General features: G+C 35.8%; 2 protein-coding genes across 2 annotated transcripts in view; one reads left to right on the top strand and one right to left on the bottom strand.

Moving 5' to 3' along the window:
- The window catches only part of LOC148945197 (uncharacterized), a 350765-nt gene that overhangs the window by 220889 nt on the left and 107108 nt on the right, over positions 1–22768 (top strand). The window lies entirely within an intron of this gene.
- LOC148945199 (uncharacterized) lies at positions 582–21413 on the bottom strand. The gene is made up of 5 exons (XM_089098673.1): positions 21390–21413; positions 7479–8541; positions 6251–6408; positions 4475–4718; positions 582–1950 (listed from the first exon to the last, which is right to left on the bottom strand). Exons 2-5 carry the CDS (start codon positions 8537–8539, stop codon positions 1221–1223), a joined length of 2193 nt encoding a protein of 730 aa, XP_088954799.1. The 5' UTR covers positions 8540–8541; positions 21390–21413; the 3' UTR covers positions 582–1220.

Below are 22768 nucleotides of genomic sequence, written 5' to 3'. Positions count from 1 at the left end.
ATATTTTTTAGTCAGATAGTGAAAGGATCATTGATATAACAATTTGGTTGAGGTTGACCCATTTTTTCACAGTTTTACTAGAACCTCACCCCCAACCTCACTCTCTCTCGAAGCTTTAAGCCCCAAACAATTTTTTTACTTTAAATATTTAGTTTCATGTTCATCAGCAAATAAAAGAGCATAGAAATGACATATCTAATCACATTTGCCGGTATTTACTCAATCAACATTTTTTGCCTCAACCTAAAAAAACTCAAATTTGTGACCGAGCTAGAGCGGCAAACTTCTTGGTTTTGGCATCAGCACATTTTTTTAGTCAGCCAGTGAAAGAATCATTTGTATAGAAATTTGTTTGAAGTCAAACCACATTTTTACTAGGCTAGTAGTGAATATTGTTTGTTTCCTTTTTTTACTATGAACAGGTAGTGATATATCAAAAGTTATATATCCCATATTTTATGTGTAGGAGTAAAAGTAAATATACAATTTTTTTATTACCAACCCTGATGTTACCCTTTTCACTGACACGGGATTGAGAAACCTTTTTATTAGAAGCTTTGGTTCTTGCTTTTTATGTCAAAGAAAATAAAGATTTCTTATAGTCCATAGTACTGTTTATCACGCAGCATTTACTAATGGACTGGCAATGAATCATATTGAAAATTAGTGGTTATAGGATTAAATTAAATGAAATTAATTTTGAGAAATGTTAAAATAGAAATATTTCAAAATGTATAAAACTTAATAACTTTCTGTGTGTTTATGGGCCAATAAAGGCGAAGATATTTTAATAGTTACTGAAAGGGCTCTATAACAGAAGCCCTTGTTCATAGAACCTATTAAAAGGGACCAAGACAGCTTGAGTAGGGCATCCGTTTTGAAAAAGACTAGCTTGCTAAGTCCAATGATTGCTGACGCCGCAATTTATGGATCTTGTTTCATGTTTTAGCACAATTTACGAACATGTTTAATGGGGAGGGACTCAAGATGCTCTGCACTCCAACTTCTTGTGTGGAAGAGTGAAGGACTAAAGAGAACACACTTTGGAGAAGACAATGACAACTATTCTAATGAGACTTTATAAACAAAAAAAGTTTTTAAGTCAAGACTATGTCTAATAAAATAAAATAAAAATATGGCTCATTGATTTCCCATTCGATTTATTACAGATATCTTACATATGTTCTTTAGTATCGGGGTGGTTGGTAAGACTCAAAATATTAATGCTGATGTGCTTCCTCTTGAGAAGAGAAGGAAGACCAGCCAGGAGTTCCACCAAACCTAGGATATCTAGGAGGCGGTCGTGGTTGAAACCTCGGTGAAGACGTATGATGTATGGGGGATGATGCTACATTCATATGAGACTGTTGTTGGTTTTCATAAAAGTAGTCATATCTTGGGGGATGTAATACCGGCATTTCTGTGGAACGATTAAAGTTTTGTGGAGATTGATATCTTGTTACATAGCCTCCACGGGTTCTAACTGGCCTCTGATAATGTAGGCCCGAATTCTGTAGCGACTGAGAGTTTGGTTCATAGAGTCCTTGCTGCCTAATTTGTGGCTGATAATTTGAACCCACAATTTCCACAGACTGGAAATTTACACTATGCCCTTCTTGCGGTCTAAACGTCAATTGAGAATTAAAAGTCGTATTTTGTGGAGGTTGGAATCTTGGCACATATTCCCTCTGAGGTAAGGATGTTTGTTGATAATTTGAACCAAATGGGTTGTTACTGACCCTTGGGCGGTAGGATTCAGTTGGTTGACCCCTGCCTCTGCCCCTTTTTTGGGGAGGTCTTTCACCTTCATAGGCTATTTCTATTCTATTGTTATGTTTTTGTGATTTCTTTTTACGCCTGGCTTCTCTTTCTTTTTCATCATCTGAGAACTCTTGGAGACTTGGAGGAAGCTCCATATCATTTTTACCCGATGCATCAGAGCCTTTCATGCTGAAAAGAAAATTCAATAATGAATATCATTTAAGAAACAAACTTATCTTATACCAATATTAAGCAAAAAATTATTCTCGTCTTGTATTTGAGAAAAAAACCTTTAAACTCTCAGATTGTGATTACCATATTGTCCGCATACTACTACTACTACTACTACTAAAAACTCACCATAGCACCAATCCGCCTCAGCCCAACCCACGTACGCTCCTCCACCCCAATCTATTCAAAGCCTCCCTTTTTACACCCGCCCACGAAGTTCCCATTTCCTTTAAATCTTACTTTATGACGTCCTCCCATCCCAAACGGGGGCGACCTGCTTTCCGTTTAGCCCTAGATGGTTGGCCGAAAAGAACAATCTTCGGCAATCTGTCATCCTTCATCCACACAACGTGCCCTAACCACCTCCACCTTTCTTTCATTATAGCCCTAGAGAGCTGTATTGAACCACATTTTTTGTATAGCCTGTTGTTTGAAATACGGTCAGTCAGCCGGGTACCCAGAACAATCCTTAAGCAATTTCTCTGGAAAACATCTAGCAAATCTTCATCCGCTTTTCGGAGCGTCCAGGCTTCAGAGCCATATTTGACCACTGTCATCACTGTAGCTTCTAATATTCTAATCTTGGTTTGCAGACTGCTGCATGAGCTTGAAGGGCCTCAAATCTACTGCCTGAGCTTGAACCGCCTCAAATCTACTGCCTGAGCTTGAAGGGCCTCAAATATACTGCCTGAGCTTAAAGGGCCTCAAATATACTGCCCGAGCTTAAAGCGGCCTCAAATCTACTGCCTGAGCTTGAAGGGTATAAATGGAGATTTTATTTTTTAATTTTTGAAAACTAATTTTTATCCCCAGTAATATCCCCTTTTTTTCCACCAAAAAAATCTATATATAAAAAAAAGAACCCCCCTAGAATTCCTAGGATTAAAAAAAAAAACATTTTAGGGAACTGTAATTTATTTAAGAATTTAAACTTTTCCTCAACCTTTTTTTCTTGTTTTTTCTTTTAACATGAAAAAATTAAGAGAGAACCTACACAGCGTATTTTTTATTGTGTCTGGCTACAATTTCTTCTCAAAATTACTCCTCTTGATTTTAGAAATAATGCGTTAGAGAGGAATTTCTCAATCTAGATTCCTTAAAACCCTAGGGTTTAGCCAAGAGTCTCCAGAGGTTCTCTGAGAAATAATGAGCTGGAGTGAAACCAAGTAAACTAGGCTGAAGAAATACGGAAGCGGTAAAACTTTCCAAGACAGCAAAAATACAAATATAAACTTAATATAATATTGTCAAATATACATCACTGATATACATCATCAATGCAAATTGTACATTATTAATAAATCATACAAATAAATAAAATATAAATTCTAAAGAGCCGTCTTTTTCAATTTTTCTTATTTTATATACTTTATTTTAACTTGAAATCTCACAAATTCAATTCTCTTCGTCATTCAGGTGTTTGTCTTTGTTTTAATGAATAAATTATTTAATATATACAATATATTCATAATTTGATCTGCTTGAGTAGGGCTAAAAAAGATTCTAGAAATTTTTACCCAGTGATCATGTTTTAAAAATCAGCCCAGTCCAAAAAAAATCGCTAGCGTGTATTCTTGAAAATGTGTTTGCTTATTCCTGAAATTTGGAAAGTGGGTGTTACATAGTTAAAAATGTTGACCCTCTTCAATATTTAGTTCTTCAAAGCATGAATATCAATCACTTTAATTTTCTTTCTCCCTGAAAGATGTGATATTTTTTTAACCACGAGGACACCAAAAGAATCAACTAATTTAAATATTTGTTAGTAAGTTTCTAGAAACAGTTTGTTTTGTTTTTTCATGGATTTAAATAAAAGTAATCCGCCAAAATTAAGTATTTACTTAAATATTGTGGTTTTGATACAGTGTGCAGTTCAGAAAATTATATTCGAGAAGAAGGTCCTAAAACATTACCAACTGGACTTCAACAAATTCGACCAGTGAGTAGTGTCTATAACTCACTTTGTATAAAGCCCAATTTGATAAAAAATAAAACATAATTTAAGACTTCTTGAACTGCAAAATGGGCCTTTTCCAAGTTCGACGATCAATTTGAGATTTATTCTCTTTATGTATCAGGTTAAGCGTTTTAATTTGAGCGTAAGTTTTAAAAATCTGGGCAGGAAAATTTCCCCTAACTCTTTTTCCCATTTATTTCCAAATATTTTCAACTCCAAAACGGAGTAGAGTTATTTTAAATCCAAAACGCTTCTTTTAATAATATTTTATTTTAAAAACTTTCGAAAACAAACTTTATTTAATATGTGCACTGTCAAAAATTGTGCTTTTGGCATTCCATACAGGACCAAATGAAAGTGGCAACTTCAAGGGAGATTCCAAATGTGAGGCACAGATTGAAGCTTTGAATTATGTAGGGAGCTCAAGCAGCCGTGCTGGCCTCAGGTGGCCTATTACTACAATTATGTTGTTAGTAGTAGTAGCAATAAAAATGTATATATATACATAAAAACAAGGGTATATACCTCATAAGTTGGGAAATCAAAACAAAGTGAGAATGTTCCGTTTTAGGAGCACAAAAAACTTCCATTCCTACAGTGATTTCTTTTTCTTGAACATGCTCTGGAGAGTTGAATCTTACCACATAAGAAGGCTCACTTACACAGCCAAATATGTCAAATACTTTTCCAAGTGGCTTTTTACCCTTGTCCAAAAATAAGACACTATCTTCATCCAAAGCTGGAGTATTCTTTAGAGCTTGAACCACATCTGGAAAAGATAACATTTAGCTTACCTTTAAGATACACACAACACTAGTTTATTCACAACCACACCTACACACCAGAAGGGGCAGAGGACATGTCTCTCTGAAAAAGACTTGAGTAATATGGATGTTTAGCTCCTCCTTCCCTCAGCCACGAGGGCCCGAACATGCATGTTTGTGACAGAACACGTACTCACCAACAAAATGTCAATGCACAGACCCTTAGACTCGAGTTTTTTCCATGTATGGGAAATCTACTTCTTAAATTCGGTTATATTTGCCCCCAAATGTCCATATATTTAGGAATCTTACAGCATTCCGAAAAAAAAAATTCTTGGGAACCAGTCCTGGGGATGTACATTAGTTAATATGAGAGGAGATCCCTGCTAATAGGGGGACTTACTACAAACATCTTTTTAACGAATTAAAGCTTTTTTTAGGGTTTTTCATAACCCAGAACCGATCGACAATGAGAGAAATATCTCCCAATACAAATTGACAGAAAATTCACAATGCAGGCGGAGAGATAACGATATTTGTCCTAAGGAAAATGGCAAAGGTTTTGGGAAAACATGGACGGTAAAACTATTATAGACTTAGATTGTTCAAATAAATTGAGCATCCTAAAAATGTTAGTTAACTGAAAAAATTTTGAAGTTTTTGAGAGTTCAGAGTGCAAGCATAGTTTGAAACCTAATTTTAAAATGCCAAGTCTCCTTGACGAAGAATGTATCAAAATAACGCCATGATGTTAGGTAATGAGAAAATCGATCAAGCTTCACTAACTTGGGTAACATTATCAATAAAGACAGTGAATGCAGTAAAGATGTAAAAAGTAGAATAGCCAAGGCACGTGGTTTTCTCTTTTTTCCAGTTTAAAAAAGTTTAGAAGAATATGGAGATTAGTCTTCAAATAAAGATTAGAATATTAAAATACACAGTAATGACAGTGATCAAGTACGGTTCTAAAAGGTAGGTGCTTTGAAATGCTAGATTCAAAATGCTTGGAATATGCATCAATCGTTTTTAGAATATACCTTTATAAATTTTGAAAAACAAATACGTATCTTGATGGATTCCAGAGGAATTGTCTAAAAACAGTTTGGCCATGCTGCCAAAACTTTAGGGTTAAGTTGCCTTCTTGCCAAAGGTTAAGATGTCTGGTTTACAAGAAAATCCTGCTTATTGACCACTCACCTGGAGCTAAACGAAAAAGGTCGTACCCGAATAGGATAGGAGGAGGTTACAAGAAAAGAAGGAAAGGTAATCAGAGCTTCACGGGTAGGAAGAAAAGCAAAGTTTAGGACAGATTCGAGAGGAGGAGGAGGCGTATGCATAGCTTTGTTGGTCTAAGTTGGCTGGTGGTGCAAGGAGTGATAGTAGCAGTAGTAGTACTAGCAGAAGTAACAATATAGGATATCAGTTTTCTGACATTCCCACAGAGTCTCAATACTGTATGAGATCATGTGGTGATTTTCTGTTCCAAAATTTGCAAAAGGGGTAGGTGTCTGTTTAATATAGTACCTTATAAACTCACCTAGGTTGTCAATGATGCTGGTTATTTTTCCCATCTCCAGGCACTCATTTTCTGGCACAGAAATGGTAAGATCTTCAATTCTTGGTAGAGAGCTAGGACAATACTCCTCCTCAGGCAGTAGCTTCTTTTTGGTCTTTTTGATCTCTTCATCTTCTATCCTGAAAAAACAGAAGACGCGTTTCAGTTTGCACTAAAGTTATCATTCCAACCCGTTTGTATAAATTAGGCTACCTGCTTATGTACACACACTATGCATGCAATCATCATCAACGCCGGCTTTAAGGAAGGAGGACGTCCAAATGATTCTAAATGGAAGAAGGATTCAAAAGCCACAATATTAAATGCCACGGTCAAATTTACACAGTTTTCCAGGGCATTCATTGGTCGAATCTTAAGGATATCCCTTATTCTGCAACAGGTGCATAGATATAAAAGGACACATCCAAGGTTAAAGGGAGGGACAGGCATAAGATATTTTATAGCATAACACAACGTAATATTTATTTCTGAAATATCTATTTCTTGAATCACAAGCCCAGCTGGGCCAAATTCACAATTTAGAGTCAATAAACACAGCACAAGAAAAAAAAACAAATATAATAAGAGGAGTTCAGTAACAAAAAAAGGAAAAAAAAATTAAGAAGAATACACCAAATAAAATACAAGGTGAATTTAGTCTTGTGATTAAAAAATGCAAAATATAATTTAGTGAAAAAAAAACTTTAAAAGAGACCTTAAATTGAAGTGAGTGGGGGGAGATAACTTAGTTAACATATCAACTATGTATGGGACGAAAGTTCTTCTGCATCTATCAATGAAAGATGGGGTAAAAATAAGAATTAACTGAAGCAAAACAAGGATGGCGAGGTTAGGGGGGGGAGAGAATTGACCAGTAAAAAGGGAACTTGTCTAAGGTAGGCTATGTATAACCCCTGATGTTTTAGGGATATGTATTCCTCTGAAAGGGAACATGTATAGCCCTTGTAGAGGAAGAGGCAGTATCAAAGAATTTTTCCGAAAGGGTTTTGGATTGAAATGCCTAATAAAGACCATAAACAATAGCTCTGTATCTAAGCTCTTGTTGTTTCTCAGTTTCATATTGCAATGCTTATTTTTTAACCTAAATAGTAAGTGTCTAGATATCAGCACTCTACTAGTCTTCTATTGTGCAATTAGTTAAGCTAAGCTACTGCTAGGTTTGACCTTGTTTATTAGCAACTATACTTACGTTATTTCTTCGACCTCTTCTTCTGAACTTTCACTCTCTTCATATTCACTAGATGACTCACTAGATTCTTCACTAGAATCAGAAGTATTTGAATCTCTGAATGACTGTTGTCCCATTTGTGTATCAGTCTCTACCGATGGTTGTAGAACTTGTTCAATATTGGAGATCAGCTCACTAGGTGATTTTTTTTCTGTCTCGATTTCAGATGAGTTTATATTTAAAATAAGCACCTCTGATTTAATGGCAACTTCTTGAACATTTGACAAGACTAATGATTTTAATTCTTTAGTTGTACTAGACATAAGGTTAGTACTTTTTCCATCTACAATGTTGGTATTTGCAACTTCAACAGTAGAATCAAGGTTAGACGGCAATTCCTGTCGAATAGTATCTGACATGTCTATATCTGTAGTAGACAACTTTAGATCTTTATTAAGTTCCAAATGGGTTTCCTTGGAGTATTCACCATTAGAAATTTTTACCTGAGTTTGTACATCTGCTACACTCTCAGTAGAAAAATCTGTTTGATGTGTTATTTTTTGCAATGACTGTGACTCTTCATCAGCAAAATTTGCAGCTCTCTCATATTCATTAGGTATTGGCGCTGTATTCAAGCCATTTTCAAGCTTACTCACAGAGTCCCCACAATTCTCATTTATAAGCCCAGCTTTAATAAGTGACTGCTCATCAGCTTCTTCTTTGATGGATGTTATAACATTAAAATTTCCTTTAAGGTTGTTTTCTGGATTGACTTCTATTATTTTTTCATGATCATCATCAAAGTTATCCTGAGTGTTGATTTTAGTAATTTCAGCAGCTGAATTAAGGTTAGATGGCAATACTTGTATGCTGGTATCTGTCATTTCTACATCTGTGATAGACAACCTCGCTTCTTTATTCAATTCCAAATTAGTTTCCTTGGAGTGTTCACCATCATGGAGCATGTCATTCAACACCTGAGTTTGAATATCTGCTGCAGTCTCAGTAGAAAAATCTGTTTTCTGCAACATCTTATGTAATGATTGTTCAGCGGGATCTGTAAGTGTCAATTTATTTTCCATATCTGAAATGGACAGTACTCAATAAAACAAGTCATGAAAAACAAAACGAGAATGCACTACAAAAAAAAAAAATTTCATATCTGAAATAGACAATAGTCAATAACTAAGCAAAGAAAACAAGTCATGAAAACCAAAACGAGCATGCACTTAAGAAAACTATGTAGTACTAAACTATTGGTTTTTTTAAGGGCCTAAGGCAGCAGTTTTATGGTTTTGTATTGCATCTAACCAAGGATAGTGATTCCTGCCATTTCTCAAAACGATGAGGGGGGGGGGTAGTTACCACAAAAAAATGCATTGTAAGGCCATTATTTCCAAGTTTTCTTAGACAGACCCTCAACCCTGTTTAACAACATTTTTATTCTGTTTCCATACCTGATATTGCATTAAATTATTTTTGTTTTAAGCATTACCCTAAATTCATAGGTGCACTCAGCCAAAATGTCTTGGAGTAGCAGAGGTTTTTTAAAGGGGTTGTCCTTCATATTTACCTTTGCTGGATAACATAACTGGATGTTGGGCAAATAATTTACAAGGATATTAGCTTGCATTTGCTTTGCACTTTCCTTTATTGATTCCAAAGAAATCATTAATCTGAAGGTCGAAAGAGTATGGGTAACTGAAAACATCTATAGGGGGAGGGAGGCATCCCTTCCTGAACCTCAATTTGTCCCAAAGTTTATTTTTATGTGAAAATTTATATTACGATTTTAATTGTTTCTTTATTTAAATTATAAGTAACAAAACCAGTTTTAATTTCAGAATTTTTGTGGCTTGTTTGTTATAATTGAATAGAAAATTTAAAGCCTAAAGACGTCTCCTTTCAAAACGTTTAAAAAAATTTACACTTTAGCATAGCATGCAACCTGAAAATTGTAAGAGAGGACAGGGAAACATTGCATGTAGTTCATTACTTCCAAACCCAACCCACTACTATGACCAATTGCATTCTGTTGAAGTAAACACTAATAACTACCAAATGAGGGCTTTAAAGGGACCATGGTGGGAAGAATTTCGTTCCCAAAGGCACAGATGCATGTAAGGTTGTGTACCTCCAGCCTCATTTTTTCACTCCTTTTCTACCTGTAAGCGGTGGAGTCAGTTCACGAAAATATAGGGGAGAGGGAGCAAATTTTTTTTTTTTAATTCTGAGATGAGGCTGTTTATTGCCCTATCTGTAAGGTTTAAAGCTTCTATGAAAATGGGTCTTAATTTAGAACAAAAGGTCAAGTTAGGTTCAATACTTAGAGCTTTCAAGAAAAGATCTGCAATCCAAGAAAAGCAGTGTCTCAGCCGGACTAAGAAATAATTTAAGTTCACACGAGTATACTTGTAACCAAACAATTTTTTTACACTGAGCAATCAGGACAAGGGGAGGTAGGGTTGTTGGTTTCTATCAGTGTACTGATAATTTTCTTCACTTCGGTAGTGTGTTTTCAAACTTAGATGTCCACTCTTCCCCTTTGCTATAAACAACTCTGCAAAGATAGATTTGAGTAAATCAAGTGTGACTTGGAGTCTGCTTCTGTAATGCTGTAGATCTTGGCAATGTGATTCCCAGTATTTGAGCTCGATTCAATACCAAAAGTTACATACTTGCTGAAAGTTAGAATTGTTCAAACCTTATAAATTGGGATGAAGTGGAATTATGAGTTTTAAAAACCTTTCCAGGCTCATGTTTGAGATGTAGATCTATTTCGGGAAGCTTTATTTAGCTAGCACAAAAGGTGAAAAAGATTATGAAAAGTTAGTGGCCAAGATGAGGGGGGACGGGGTGAATGTTGCTAATCAAAAACGTCTCCCTGTGCCCTAATGTGGCTTGTAGATCCTTGGAAATGGACACCCATGTAGATTCTGGGCATTTTATTCACAAAGTACAACAATTTTTCAAGGTATCAAAAAACCCCTAGAGTAAATTACTGCCTAGGCAATTAATTTCTTTAATATTTAATCTTACTTGTATAGAAAACATAAGAAAAGGAGTGGGGAAAATATTTAAATACCCCTCACGGCTACAGCTTCTAATAGCAACTAAATGGCACAGTTTTCACCTATAACACAGTCAACAAATTAAACCTGTATGAATTTAAAAATACTGGAAAGATAATTAAGTACCTACTTTAATTAAAACCATAGAGCCAAACTAATGAAATGACTATCTGTAAAAGCTTTACAGACTTGGCAAATACTTGTTACCAACTATAGTAAAATATGTTTATACCATTGGCTGATATGCAGTTATACCATTTGCCAATACTGCTTTAACACGTTTTTAGTCATAGTCTAAAGATAGTTTCACTTGCAGTAGATCCAGGTAATGGACAAAAAGAAGCAATTTGCCATGTTCTTTATTTTTACCCTTTTAAACCTTACAAGTTGGGCAGATGTGGAGATGGGAGCTTGAAACTATCCCTAGGCCCTAATTTGGGCTCTAGATTATTTTTTCATTCATCTACTACAAATCATTCTTTTTTGGTCAATACTTTCTAGCAAGCCAAAGAAAAGAACTGGGAAAAGACTAACAGAGCTCTCTATACTATAGCCTCTGTTATCTACTAAGATGAGGTAGTTTTCACATTCACCACTTTTAACATATAACACCACTGTTTAGTTCAGCAGTATTTGACACATAATTTAGTCCATACTTTGGAATACAGAATCAAATAGATAAAAATGAAAAAAACTGCATTAAGATTTTGTGTGCCCTTGCCCCAAGTTTGCACCAAACAACTAAGTACTTTAATTTTCTTATTCTGTGAAGCTTCTTGCAAATTGCTTTTTTCCGTAAAACTTCTCAAGAAGATTCAAAGATCCCTTTTCAACTCTTGCCTAGGTCATATTCTTGGTCGTCTGAAGCTTACTTATACCATTAGTTGAAATAGGATTGGGTAGTATTTCCAGTGAAAAGGTAAAACCAATTTTTCCAAATTCCATAGCAATTACACTCAGAGAAGAAAGCAATAATTTACTTTAGTTCAACAAAGACTCAAAGAAGTGAAGAGCTCCTAGACTACATTTTTGCAAAGAAATCAATGAGATTGGGATTGGAATAATGGAGTGTACCTGTTGCCACTATCTTATTGCTGTTCAGTAGAATTTTAGATGATAGGCTTAAATTTTAGTATGTAAAATTTTAGCAGAGTTAAAAACTTTCAGGAATGAATGAATAGCGGAGAATAAAACTTTCAGGAATGAATTCACAGCCAATATTATATCCCAAGAAGCAGTTTTTGGGGAACTGGTAGGTGGTTCACTGATGTATTGGGTGGCGATATTGTTGCCATAGATACTGTAAATTTTCCAAACCTGCCATGAACAATTCAGTTTGCTGAAACTCGTTTTTGTTGCAGTTGCAATTGGCTGACCAGATAAAATATTGACTTGACAGCATACATTTCATTGAATGCTAGTTTTATCATAACTAACAGCTCATTGGAGTACTAAGGTGCCTGACACATCTGAGCATGCTCATCCTTCACTCCAGTCTATTACAACTTTCATTGTTTAAACCCTCATATAAGCTTCTAATTGCCTTTCAATCATTTCTTGACATCTTCCCATCCCATTGTGGGGCAAACTTGTTTTTGATTAAGCTCCAAGTGGATGGTCAAAAGGAAGTAACAATTTTAGGACTCATAATCTGGGGGGGGGCCGGGGAGACACGAGGAGTGTAAGAAAAAAAAAAAAAAGGAATTTTATGTTATCAACATCATATCTTGACCCTCATACATTCCTAGTCCAAGTGATTTATTCTTCATGACAATAAGTTTTAAGGTACTTTTTAATTATTCAGAACACACTCAAGAATTTCTCTCTGTAAAATCTGACAAAAATGGTTTGCCCCTCTGCAATTGGTTAAGATTTGCTTATTTTGAGTGAGAAAAACTACAATGTAGGTATTTTTTAATTAAATATTTAATACATAGAGGTGGTTAAGGGTTAGGTTAAGTCAATTAATTAATAAAATACACTCTGGGCGGCCTGCTTTCCGTAATTTTCTGCTGTAGTTTGCATAATTTTGTTAATAAAGTATTATATTTTCATCATATTTCGGTATATTTCATTAGAATTAACCTAACTTCACTTATTGGGTGTGTTTTCCAAATAATTAACAAGCACCAGTTTTAAACCTATTCTTGCAACTTGAACTCATTACAACCCCCCCCCCTTTAAAAAAAATCATTCATTTTGCTAATATTTTATCTAGGACACTCAAGTCATCTGCAAGATGTAAGTCTAGGAGATGTTTACCTTTGCATTTAATATCATAATCTCTCATAGCCTTTGCAGCATTCCTTAGATTAAGTCTGAAACTTTATTGCCTGCGTTGTGAACTTTTTTCCTACATTGTTTGAATTTGGATTGTGAAACACAATAAAAATATCTTTAATTTGCTAAAAAAAAAAATGATAGTAAGAACCCCAAATGGGAAGAAGCCACTTGGAAAAGTGTGACGCATTTGGTTATGTAAGTGCCCTCTTATGTAGTAAGATTTGACTCACCAATGCTTATTCAATAAAAAGAAATAAAAGTAGATATCTATGTTCTATGTGCCTCTAGAATGGACCATTCTCACTTTGTTTTGGTCTCTCAGCACAAAAACAAGGAAAAAAGCCACTTGGAAAAGTGTGTGACACATTTCGCTGTGGAAGTGCGCCCTCTTACATGGTTAGATTTGACTCACCAGAGCATATTCAAGAAGAAGAAACACTGAAACATTGTTTTGATTTCTCAACTTCTCAACATTTTCTCAACAGCAACAACAGCAACCGTACAAAAAAATCGAAATATATTTTCTTGATTATTATCGCTTCTAACCAGTAGTTGTACCAAACATATAATGCTCAAGCCATCCTCAGGGCTATACTGTGGTGTTTATCCTTCCCATAGTATAGTGCAGACGGTTTGATAACATCTATTTTCCCTTCTTATTTTAGTTTTATATTTGTGTTTAAAGCTTTTTCCAACAGGCAATGTTCAGAAGTCCTCCAAAAAAAACGTCCCCCCAGATCCCAAATCAAATTCCATAGTGAAAGATACCCATCCTGGCTGGTCAAGCACATTATCTGAAAGTTATAATGATGGCTCCGATTCGGAGAATAGGACAATGATAACTGTAGGTCCTATTGCAACCATAAATGATGATAATGGGTTTCAAGAGGTCCTCTCTAGAAGCTCTAAAAAAAAGGAAAAAAATCTCCCCAATTAAAAGCATTTCCCCTCTCCCTGCCCAAGATCCTCCCTCCAAAAACTTACGAATTTACCTTAAAATTAATCCCACGACCCCCTTTGAAATAAAAATGATCACTGCAATAATAGTTGCAATTTTTAAATTGCTAAAATCAATGTTCTCTCTTAACATTAACCGTGATGGATCTCTGCTTATAGCTGTAGAAGATCAGAAATCAGCAGATACAATAATTAAGCTTAAATCCCTTCTGAATATCCCAATTATTGTATCTAATTGGAGCCCAAAACAATCACCAACAAAAATTGTAGTTTACAATGTTCCCCCAGAGATATCTACTCAGGAGTTAAAAGAAGGCCTCTCAGATAGGGCTGGAAACACAATCCCAGTTGAGGATGTTACCCAACTTGGAAAACCTAACTCTACTGGCCTAAAAACTAGTAGATCCTTCTTATTCACACTAAAGGATAAAATTGATATCCCAGAAAAATTATTCCTATTTGGGCAAATCAAACCACACAAGGAATACAAACCTAAGCCTATTCAGTGTCAGAAGTGTTTCAAACTGGGACATACGACAAACAAATGCAATGAAATTCTCCAAGAGTGTAGTAATTGTAAATCTTTCCATCCTAAAGAGCTGACAACTTGCAAAAACACCCAGCCTACATGCATCAATTGCAAAGGTCCACATGAATCTACAAATAAATCATTATGCCCTGCATACAAGAAAAGAGCTCTAACACTCCAAATATCAACAGAGAAGGACATACCATCCCCCTTTTCAGCAATGGAAGCAAATGCTGGACAACAATACCAAAAAAAGACTGTAATGAAAACAACGAAAACCCCCAAGTCAAACGCCCCAAATACATCAAGCACCCCATATAAAACAACATCTTCTAAGCCCCCAAGCTCAAATCCCTATCAGAAGGAATCACCAAGCCAGCAAGCCTTGTTTTCCGGTGAGATGAGGCCAGCCTGGCCCTCCCTCCCAAGAAGAAACAAACCAGAAACACTACCAGGAATCAATCCCTTAACCAACAAACAGGATGCACAACCAAAAATGCAATCCCCAAATATATGCTTATTCATTCTAAACTGTAATGCAGTTCAGGCCATGAACATACATCAACTACAGAAAACAAAAATTATTGCAGAATTGGCAAAAATCTATATCCCAGATGATATGCTCATTCAACCAAAAAAAGATCTTGCTTTACTTTTAACAAAGCTGAACATTGATACACAGTCATATGAAGAATAAATCAACAACACAACATTTATCAATACTCCAATGGAATGTAAGATCACTCACAGAAAATAAGCTAAATGAACTAATATCATTTATGAATAATAATTCCATTAATATTGCTTTCCTCCAGGAAACTCATTTAACCCAAAATCAACAAATTAAGTCTCTGGGATACACTATCCTGAGAAAGGATAGATCTTCAGAGAGAAAAGGAGGTGTTGTAGCTTTATTAGTTAATAATAATATAAAATTTTGTGGCATCAATTTTCCAGATTTTGAAAATGATGTTGATGTAACTGGTATAAGTGTTTGGCTGAATAATTTAAAAACCTACATAATAAGCTTTTATAACCCTAATGGTCAAACTTCAGATCCCAAGGATTTCTTTAATTATATAAATAATTCTAATATGTTAAAAAACATCATTATTTGTGGTGATTTCAATGCCCACAGCCTTTTGTGGGGGAATAAACCAGCAAATAAAGCTGGTAAATTTATTGAGCATATGACTTCAAATAATAATGAATTAGCTGTTGCTACCCCTCCAAACCTAAATACATATTTTAACCCCAAAAGTGCCAAATTCTCCACAATTGACCTACAAACTGTGTCTTTAAATTTTTTGAACAAAATTTACATAAATAAAATTGATAGTCTGTGTACAGACCACTTTGCTATAGTTTGCTCCCTAAATGAACCTGCTGAAACTTCATCTCATACGTCCAAATATATCAACGCTAAGGCAAATTGGTCTATTTTCCAAAATAAGCTAAATGATGAAATTACAAGTTTCACCAAAAGTTCATGCATTTCTAACACAACATTTGACACACATGCTGAAGCCTTGACATCTTTACTAATAAATACAGCTAATCATGCTATCCCCAGGACAACACCTAAGAAAACATTCCCTAAACAAATTCCTAAAGCATGGTGGACAAATGAGTGTCTAAATAAATGGAAGATAAAAAAGGCAGCTAGGACAGAATTCATAAAAAAACCAACACCTACTACATATTTAAAAAAATTACAAGCAGAATCTAATCTAAAAAGGACTATAATAGATTCTAAATATAAATACTGGAATAATTTTGCAAATAATCTCTCCAGAGAAACGCATGAGCCAATTATACATAAAGTCATAAGCCACATATGTGAGAAAAAGACTTCTCCCAACCCACTCCTGTATGAGCTTTTACATAATAATACCCATTATGACAATGATATTGAAAAGGCTAACCTCTTTGCAACTCTTTTTGTTAATAAGCTAACATCAAACAATCAAAGCAATCTGTTCACAATTCCTATGAACCCTAGTTACCAACCATACCCAGGATCCGAGTACATAACTAATCCATTTTCAATCCAGGAATTGAATAATGCAATACATCATATTAGGTCCAAAACTAGCAGCAGCTGTGACAATATAAACCCTACATGGATAATGAATCTCACACCTTCATACAAACAAGAGCTGCTAAATTGTTATAATCACGCTTGGGCATCCTCTAGGTTCCCCAATATATGGAAATGTTCGTCCCTCCTACCAATCCTAAAGAAAAATAAACCAAAAGATAACCCTGAGTCTTATAGGCCCATAATGATTACACCTGTGATGGGGAAAATAATGGAGAAAATGATTTATCACAGACTCATCTGGTTTGTTGAGAAAAATAACATGATCCCACACACTCAAACTGGATTCAGGAAATACCACTCCTCAACAGATGCTTTCATTTTGCTAACAAATGCAATAAATGAATATTTCTCAAAAAATAATATCCTAGTGGCAGCTTTCCTTGATTTTGAAGGAGCATATGACAATGTGAACCACCAAATCCTTTTAAATAAACTTGCAAACCTTGGAGTACCTCCCAAGCTAGTATCCTTTGTTAAATCCTTCATAGAAGTGCGAAGTTTCATTGTTTGTGTTGGTTAAGCCTCTTCACCCCAAAAGACAATATCCAAAGGCCTACCTCAGGGAGCAGTCCTCAGTTGCCTCCTATTTGCCCTATATCTCTGGGACATGAACCTACCCCACACGAATCTACAATATGCTGATGATCTGGTGCTATGGTCATCTGGCAAAACCTTTCAGATAGCACAGTCAAATATGCAAAAGTCACTTTTCCAGTTTGAAAAATTCTCTCAACATTCAGATTTACCCATTGCACCCACCAAGTCAAAAATAATCCAATTTCACAGGAAGCAAAACCATGTTAATGCAAAACTAACTCTAAATAAAACAAATATTCCAGAAGATAATAATATTAATCACTTAGGTCTCATGCTTGACCAACAACTTAATTTCCACCTCCACATTTCAAACACAATAAAAAAATGTTATAGAAAAGCAAATATACTAAAAAGACTTCTTTCCACACCCTGGGTTTGTAAGGAGAAAACCTTACTCCAGTTTTATAAATCACATATAAGACCCCATATTGATTATGGGCTCATTGTATATGGTGCATGTGCAAAGACCCAGATGCAAAAAATTGAAACAACACAAAATGATATAATACGTCTCATATTTGGTCTTAGGAAACCCACAAGCACCAAGTTTCTGCTTATGGAGAGTGGATTAACAACAATAAGGGAGAGACGTAGCTTTCTCTTGATAAAACATCTCACAAAAATTGAATCAAATAGCTCACACACATTACATAATTGGTTAAGAAATCCAGCCATGTATAGAGGTATTGCAGATGAGTATGCCAATATTCAAAAGAAGTTCCCTGTACCAGCAAAGTCTATCGTACGTACTTTCCCCCAATCCCCTCCATGGAATTGGTCATTTCCCATAATAAATACTGAATTTTCAAAATGGAATAAAGATTTAACCCCCATTGCTTTTGTTCAGAAAAAATTTGCAGAACTTAATACAATTACCTATAAACATCACTTCCAAATGTTTGTTGATGGGTCAAAAATGAATGAGAAGGTTGCAAGTGGTGTTTTCCTTCCTCACCTGAAAATTGCACTGGGCGAGAGATTATTTAATAATTTATCTATAATGTCTGCTGAGTTAAATGCCATAATCATGGCATTAGAATACCTTAAGCATAACCAATCTTTGATTGAAAAATTGAATAATATTATCATCTATTCCGACTCTTTATCAAGCCTTGAGTTGCTGGCCTCAGCTCCTCAATATAAGTTGGACATTGACACTTATCATTGTCTCAGTATTATTGATAATCTTGCTTCAAGTGGCATAAACACTTACTTTCAGTACATTCCAAGCCACTCTGGCATAAGTGGTAATCATCAGGTTGATGAAATAGCAAATAGCAAAAAATGCTATAAATATTGACCAGCCAAGTGGGAGACCAATCCCAATTAGAGATATTTACCAATGGAGGCTATCAGATATTAACTTTAATAAGATTAATCCTATCCTTTCCCCCTTTCCCAATAAGTATCTTTCTAAAATTTATCATAGAATTCGTTCTGGAACAAATGGACTAAATTTTCTTGCATTCTCATATAAGATTTCTAATTCAAGTGGTTCAATTCCCCTGTCCCCTCTTTGCAGGCATTGTAATATGAATAATGAAACAATTGACCATTGCCTATTTGAATGTAATATGCTGACGTCTGCACAACATACCTTGCTTTCTAAACTGTTAAAATACTTCAAACACCACAAAATCCCACTATCAGCCAAGAGCCTAGCCAACTATACCTGCACACAGAGCATAGAAATGGACATCTATCATCTTATATTTGAACTCCTAGAGTTGAAAGATCTGCTGAAAGATATCTGAATATATCTAATAAATATGAGGCAATCAAGCCAGTAGTTCTGTAGCCCACAGAGTGAAGCAGAAGGAAAAGGGCTAAATAGTTTTACTGAAAAGCCCGCCCGCTGTTAAATAGAAGAAAAAGAACTTATGAGGTATATACCCTTGATTTACTAAAATATTTTTTTGCTACTGTTACTACTAACAGTTCAATGCGGTACTAAGCCACCTGAGGCCAATACAGTTGTATCAGCTCCTCCCCCACTCAACTCAATTCAGAGCTGTATTTTGTGCTCCCCATTTGGAACCTTTCATGAAACAAATGTTCACTTAAATGAAGGGAAATACTACCCGCTGGTCAATCTGGTGAATTGCAGTGCAGAAAGATGCAAGATCTTAGATGTAAGATCTTAGTGCTAAAAAACGGCCCTTATGCATCAGTGTACAGGTAAGGCTGTTGAAAAGGAAACACTATAAAATTCTGAAAACGATTTTAGAAAATCCTGAAATAGACTAGTTACTTGCATCATTCCTAAAAGCTATCCACTTTACCATCTCCCCTTAATATGCAAATATATGGGCCTAGACATTCCCCCTCCCCCCAGGAAAATATCCCCCTACAGCTGGTTTGTCTTCAATCACTATTGACTTATAAAAAAAAAAAAATGATGAGAACTCTTAATTTCTGATTGAATGAACATGCTCAAAGTTTCTACAACCATGAGGCAGAGGTGGGGATGAGGAGGTGGCAGTCCAAATCCTATACAGAATAAATTCTGCCTATACTCTTTACTTTAATGATAACAGCCTAGACCCAAAATATTCCCAGAAATCAAGAGGGATTAAATGTCAATTTCACATTTCTGAAGTGTTTATTAAAGATTTTGTACCACTCCCCCCCCCCAAAAAAAAGTCCTGGATACAGACCTGGGGATTATGCATCAAAATCTACCTCTATCCTTCCCTTGTCTCTTTCTTAGAACAAATTCTGTATTTATCTGAAGGCTCAATGAGAGATGGAAAGTTTTGGCAATAAAATGTACCCTTTAAGGTATCCCCCTCCCTCTCTAGCTAGCAAAAATGTTTTTAAGGTAGAAACAAATTTCACTGTCTTAAGTAAATTCCCCGTTGTTATACACTTCCAAAAAAATGCATATAAAAGCTTTAAGCCTCTACAATGGGATTCTCTTATTGTTTTGTAGTTAGGGAGGGGGGGAAGATGGCTCAACAGGTGCATTTTTATACCAAAACATCCATCTCTCATTGAGCCTTCAGATAAATATAGCATTAGTTCTAAGGGAGGGTGGGGGTAGAATGTGATATATAATCCCCAGGGCAATATCCAGGATTTTTGTTTGGGGCTTTTTTTGGGGAGAGGGGGAACAAAAAAACTTAAAAAAAGTGAAATTGATAATTAATCACTCTTGATTTCTGGGAATATTTCTAGTCTATGCTGTTATTATGAAAGTAAAGAGTAACATTAAACCCCAAAATGAACAGAATTTATTCTATATAGAAGAGGAATTTCCCCTTCTTAATCCCAAAACCACCTCATGGTTGCAGAAACTTTGGAGGGAACTGATTATGTCAGAAATTGAGAGTTAGTCCTTTTTTGTAAGTTGAAATCAACTGGAGACCAATCAGCTGCATTGGGGGTATTTTCTGCAGGGAGTATTTTCTGCTGTGGGATATTTTCTAGGGGGTCCCCAAATATATAGCCAAAATTATATACTTCTCATATGTCTGTTGATTCTTAATTTTGTCATTCAATTTATGGGTAAACTGGTTTTAACAAAAGTGATGCTAACAATGGTGTATAAGCTGCATCTGAAGTAAGAGAAAAATGTATCATTCTTGAGGATCATTAAAGAGATTAAAATTGAATTTGCAACAGAAGTGAGTATTATATTCAGAGAGAACATAAAAAAGGCATCAAGTGGTATGTTCACTTTATTTGTAGGTCAGGAATATGGACTGCTCCATATTTACAACATTTTGCCATGCTTTGCTCAGATACAAAAATATATCACTAGGGCTATATGTGGGACAATTACACACAGAGCCATTCCTCAGTGGTGCCCTGGGAAAAATTAATTACAATGTCCCCTCCCAACTCAAATAGACTATAAGTAAAAAAGGCTTAATCAAAGTGGGTAACCCTCAGCTGAAGCACCAAGGGCCGCTGACCTGGTGCCCCCCCCCTGAACATCACGTATTAGGGGAGAGGGGATTGGTGAACTGTCAGAAAATCAACTAGGGTAAAAAACCATATTCCAATTGAGAAAAATTATGTAAGACAAAAACCCTCACATGGAAAAATCGCTATAAGAAAAACCTACAATGATACTGCATACAAAGCGCTTGGTATGAAAAGGTCACCAAAGGATGAATGGATCTCCGTCGAATCAAGGGATCTGATTGAGAATAGGGTTGACAAGAAGAAATCTCTTCTCAACACTCTTTCCCCTGATGCAAGACACCCTCTAAAACTAGAGCATGCTATACTTGATAAGGCTATAAAGAAGAGCGTCCATGCTCATAAACGCCATAGCCTTAAACAGAAGGCTCAGAAAGCTCAAGAAGTTGCTAGACGGGGAGACTCTTGATCAGTGTACCGCATCACCAATGAGATAGTCAGAAAACGTCTAAAGACAGATGGACCTGTCAAAGATGAGTTTGGATGACTTCTTATTGACCCTAATAATGTGAACAAAGCATGGGCAATGCATTTCAAAAACTGTTAAATAGACCACCACCTGGTGATCCTCCAGACATACCAGACATGCCATTTCTAAATCTAGCTGTCAATATTAAACTACCCTCTGGTGGGGAGATACTAAAGGCAGCTAAGAAGCTGAAGTCTGGAAAGTCCCCTGGGGAAGACCAAAATGCAGCTGAAATGATTAAATCCTAAGTTGCTGCATGCATAACTGTGTGGACCACATTTTTCTCTATAATTTGGAGAATAGAAGAAATTCCTAAGGATTCAACAAAAAGTACTCTCATCAAAATATTCAAAAAAGGCAACACTGCAAAGTGCAAAAACTGGAGAGGTATCAGCCTAGTATCGATACCTAGCAAACTATTAGCAACTATACTCCTTAACAGAATCCAACCAGCATTGAACAAACATCTCTGAGGGGAACAGCAGGGATTCCAGTCAAACAGATAATGTGCTACTCTTGTATTTACTCTTAGAATGCTGCTAGAAGAAGCAAATGAATGGCACAATAAGCTTTACTTAGTCTTTATGGACTTTGAGAAAGCTTTCGACTCGGTTGATTGGCAAATGCTTTGGAAGGTCCTCCGATACTATGGTATTCTTGATAAGCTCATTTGAATCATTGAAGCCTTCTACAAAGACACAGAATACTGAGTGAAAACAAGTGACGGGAGTACCCATTACTTTTGTATCATTACAGGGGTGAAACAAGGCTATGCACTATCACCACTCCTATTTATTCTTATCATTGATTATATTCTCTGGACCTGTGATAGACATGTAATCCAGTTGGATGATAGGAGACTCGGAGATGCTAATTTTGCTGACAATATCGGCCTCCCACAGTCTTACAAAAAAAGGCTCCAGCAATACCTTAACCAAGTGAGAGATGCTGCCGACCCTTTTGGCCTTAGGATAAATGCCAACAAAACCAAAAGTATGGCAAACACTGGATCTCCACTCAACCTACAATGTGATAACCAAACAATAGAGTGATTCGTACAGTTCAAGTACTTAGGAAGTACCATCCACAATTCAGGATTGTGTCAGCAAGAAGTCAAGTTAAGCATCAGCCAGGCTAATAAATCTTTAAGGAAACTGTCTTAAATTTGGTGCAGCCAGAAGTACTCTCTCCAACTCAAGCTGAGGCTGTTCAACAGCAATGTCCTCTCAACACTTTGCTATGGTTCTGAAACTTGACACATAGATAAAATACTTGAAAAGAAACTTCTTGCATTCAAAAACATTTGCTTAAGGCACATTCTAAATATCCACTGGTCCCAAAAAGTAACAAACGCTACCATACAACAGAAGACAT

This window comes from Artemia sp. Qi Xiang Cuo, chromosome 13 (genome assembly GCF_049724085.1).
Source record: "Artemia sp. Qi Xiang Cuo chromosome 13, ASM4972408v1, whole genome shotgun sequence".
Lineage (NCBI taxonomy): Eukaryota > Metazoa > Arthropoda > Branchiopoda > Anostraca > Artemiidae > Artemia > Artemia sp. Qi Xiang Cuo.
Note: the sequence above shows the minus strand (reverse complement) of the source record. Positions and strands in the feature narration are given on the sequence as shown.